Source organism: Hordeum vulgare, chromosome 2H (genome assembly GCF_904849725.1).
Source record: "Hordeum vulgare subsp. vulgare chromosome 2H, MorexV3_pseudomolecules_assembly, whole genome shotgun sequence".
In the NCBI taxonomy this organism is placed as follows: Eukaryota; Viridiplantae; Streptophyta; class Magnoliopsida; order Poales; family Poaceae; genus Hordeum; species Hordeum vulgare.
In genome coordinates this window covers 10,201,744-10,205,148 of record NC_058519.1, presented here as the reverse complement: position 1 = coordinate 10,205,148, position 3,405 = coordinate 10,201,744, and the positions used below count along the sequence as shown (strand labels likewise).

The 3,405-nt window shown below is 49.1% G+C and overlaps 1 protein-coding gene across 1 annotated transcript; it reads left to right on the top strand.

Moving 5' to 3' along the window:
- The first annotated feature begins 1,429 nt into the window (after positions 1–1,429).
- On the top strand, positions 1,430–3,130 carry LOC123429129 (cytochrome P450 99A2-like). Its single transcript, XM_045113192.1, has 2 exons — positions 1,430–2,357; positions 2,433–3,130. Exons 1-2 carry the CDS (start codon positions 1,467–1,469, stop codon positions 3,042–3,044), a joined length of 1,503 nt encoding a protein of 500 aa, XP_044969127.1. The 5' UTR covers positions 1,430–1,466; the 3' UTR covers positions 3,045–3,130.
- Positions 3,131–3,405: the final 275 nt, after the last annotated feature.

Genomic DNA, 3,405 nt, shown 5'->3' with positions numbered 1-3,405 from the left:
CCCCTCTCTACTTCACCTGTTGGAGACAGCTTCGCCCGGGCATGACAACAGCTTCCGTCCAGCCTAGCATCAGTGCAGCGACACTAGGCGATGAAAGTTTGTAGCAGCGGTCCAGCAATGTGCGGTGGTGGCGGCACTGGTCTACAGTGACGGTGATGATGCTGGTGTGTGGGGTGGAGTGGTGAAGGAAGATGAAAAGAAAGAAAGAATGAGCGGCCCAGCCCATCAGGGGAAAGAGATAAGCAGGAAAAGGAAAGGATAAAGGGGAAGAGAGATAAGCAGCGTGTGGACCCGTCGGACGCATGACGTGCCTTGGAGACGGCTTACAAGGAAAAAGGGGAAGGATAAAGGAAAAAACGTGTTTTCTGCTTTTTTTTATTGGAGTCACGGTTTTGCTTCCGCGAGAGGCATGATTTTGCCTTCGTGAAAGTCACGCCCGTGCCTATCGCAAAGAAAAACATGATTTTTACGAGAGGCATGGTTTTGCCTTCGTTTTATGTGCCTCTCGGAAAGGAAAGAAAAAAAAAGCTAAAATCGTGTTTTCTGTTTTTTCTATCGCGGGACACACGGTTTTTTTGATTCGGTCTTTTTCATGAAAGAAAAAGTTCGTCAAAACTTTCACCTCATTTCATGAAAATAGAGAAAACGTTTACGTTGCGACAAATGACAAGCATGCAATATACCACTTGTCGCAATCTGAAAAGGCGAGATTAATCTTTAGAAAATGTACTCCTCAATTCATGATTTCGTACTAGACCTATATAAAAAATATGGTCCACCCAAATTACGGGCTCTATGCGGGCCGCACATTTCGCACAACTACAGGCCCATCACTAATTGTTAGGATTCATTGATTACAATATAGACACATACAATTATTTGAACCGAAGACACATGCCCAAGACTACTTGAGCCCATTTATGCCTGCTCTTAACGTGCATGATTGACCCCTGCTATTCTGACATAATCAAACTTGTGGCAGTAATAACATTAGAAAACTAGTCAATTTTTGTTAACTAGTCAATTTTTGTGACTTGTCAATTTTTGCTGACCACATCTGAGTGTCAAAACATGTGGGGCGCACAGTCAAGGCACATGTGACATGTCCACGACAAAGTATGCTTACGTGTATTTATTTCTTCAATTATATATCTAAATTATAGTCAATTTTTGTGACTTGTCCATGAAAAAGACAAGAAAACAGATGGATACATCTACAAGGTGGCCGATTGGTGTACTTAACGGGAGCGCCTGTGGCTGTGAGACATATGACCACACTAATTTATGTATTCAATTGTACAATATTTGACTTATGGAGCTTTGACTGGAAAACTGATGTGCAGGCTGATCTACGAGTTGTGAAATTTTATGCCACACTAAGGATGTGGCGCCTATATATAGAAAAAGTGTTCGTGAGTCTTATCCCACACTAAAAGGCATTTCAATTTGTGCTCCAAGCAAACCTGATGGTGATGGCGACGGAGCCAAGCGCATCCACCCTCGTGTTGCTCCTCACTCTCGCCTCACTCGTCGTCCTTGCGTCCGTACTAAGCCGCAAACGGAAAAACCATAGGCGGCCTCCAGGCCCATGGCGCCTCCCCTTGCTCGGAAGCCTCCACCACGTCCTCACGTCGCAGCCGCATGTCGCCCTCCGGGACCTGGCCAAGAAGCACGGCCCGGTCATGTACCTCCGGTTCGGCCAGATCGACACCGTCGTCATCTCATCGCCGGCGGCGGCGCAGGAGGTGCTCCGGGACAAGGACCTTGCCTTCGCGTCACGGCCCAACATCCTGGTCTCAGAGATCTTCTGCTACGGAGGTCGCGACGTCGTCCTCGCGCCCTACGGCCCCTACTGGCGGACGACGCGCAAGCTCTGCACGATGGAGCTGCTGAGCGAACGGAAGGTGCGGCAGTTCGCGCCCTTCAGAGACAGCCAGACCATGTCCCTCATCGACAACGTCCGCGCCGCCGGTCGGGGCGGCGGGCCGTTTAACCTTGGCAAGCTGCTCATTTCCTGCACCAACACTATCACCGGCAAAGCGACGTTCGGCCAGGTGTGTGACGGCGAGCTGCAGGAGCAGTTTATGACCCTGATCGGCCAGGCGATGAAGAATGCCGGCGGATACACCGTCGGGGACCTGTTCCCATCGCTGTGGTTTGTCGACACTCTCACCGGGCTGAGAGGCCGCCTGTGGCGTGCGCACCGGCAGCTGGACGCCATCTTGGACAAGATCATCGCTGATGAGTGCAGCAAGGATGAACAAGGCCAACACCTTCTTGGAGTTCTGCTTAGGATCAGGGATGAGCGGAACGTTGAATTCCCCATCGACACGACAGACATCAAAGCGATCATATTGGTATGGTATAGAAAACATATATAATTTTATTTTCTGCGGGGAACATAATTTTCATTCTTGTTCATGCCCCTTCAGGATATGTTCACGGCAGGGACGGACTCGACGTCGGCAGCGGCCGAATGGGTCATGTCCGAGCTCATGAGGAACCCCAAGGTGATGGCCGAGGCGCAGGCTGAAGTTCGGCGTGCCTTGGACAACAAGAGCCCAATAGACCATGAAAAACATATAGATGGGCTCCGCTACACCAAAATGGTGATCAAGGAGACCATGAGGTTAAACCCTGTGGTGCCGTTGCTTGTCCCTCGTCTCTGTCGGGAAACCTGCGATGTAGGCGGATTTGAGGTCAAGGAAGGCACCAGGGTCTTAGTCAATACGTGGGCGATGGGGAGGAGCTTCGAGTACTGGGAAAACGCAGAGGAGTTCATGCCGGAGAGGTTCGAGGATGGCACAGCCACGTACAAGGCCTCACGGTTCGAGTACTTGCCGTTCAGCGCTGGGAGGAGGAAGTGCCCCGGCGATACCTTTGGGCTGGCCACGCTTCAGCTCATGGTGGCACGACTCCTCTACTACTTTGATTGGAGCCTCCCTGCTGGAACACATGAGCTCGACATGGAAACAAAAGTGGGGGCAAATGCGAGGAGGAAGAACCAACTGCATCTAGTGGTGACCCCGTATAAGGGTGCTTGATAGCAGATAAATACTATTACCTATGTGCTTCTCTTCTTCTTTTCTGTACACAAAAATAAATTCACAGTGGAGTTGTATTTGTGAAATTAAGTTAGCCACCTCTCTATGCCAGCACATGGACAAGACGCAACACATTTGTACTAGTAAAACACCTCATGTATCATGGGAGGTTGTATTTATGTCGGTTTTGTTGAAACTCGTACATGGATCAATCACATCAGAATAGACAAACACACACGACAAGAAACTTTTAGCCAAGGGCTCATATCGTACTCCAGGTAAGAACACGTATGTTCATCCTATATTATTTAAAACTAAATATGAATACAATTACAAGAGAAAAAATGAGGCTGACCTTCTC

Excerpts from the sequence above, each read along its gene's own strand:
- LOC123429129 (XM_045113192.1), top strand. The coding sequence starts at position 1,467 with ATGGTGATGGCGACGGAGCCAAGCGCATCCACCCTCGTGTTGCTCCTC. Across the intron at positions 2,358-2,432 it reads ACATCAAAGCGATCATATTG|GATATGTTCACGGCAGGGAC; the intron begins GTATGGTATAGA and ends ATGCCCCTTCAG.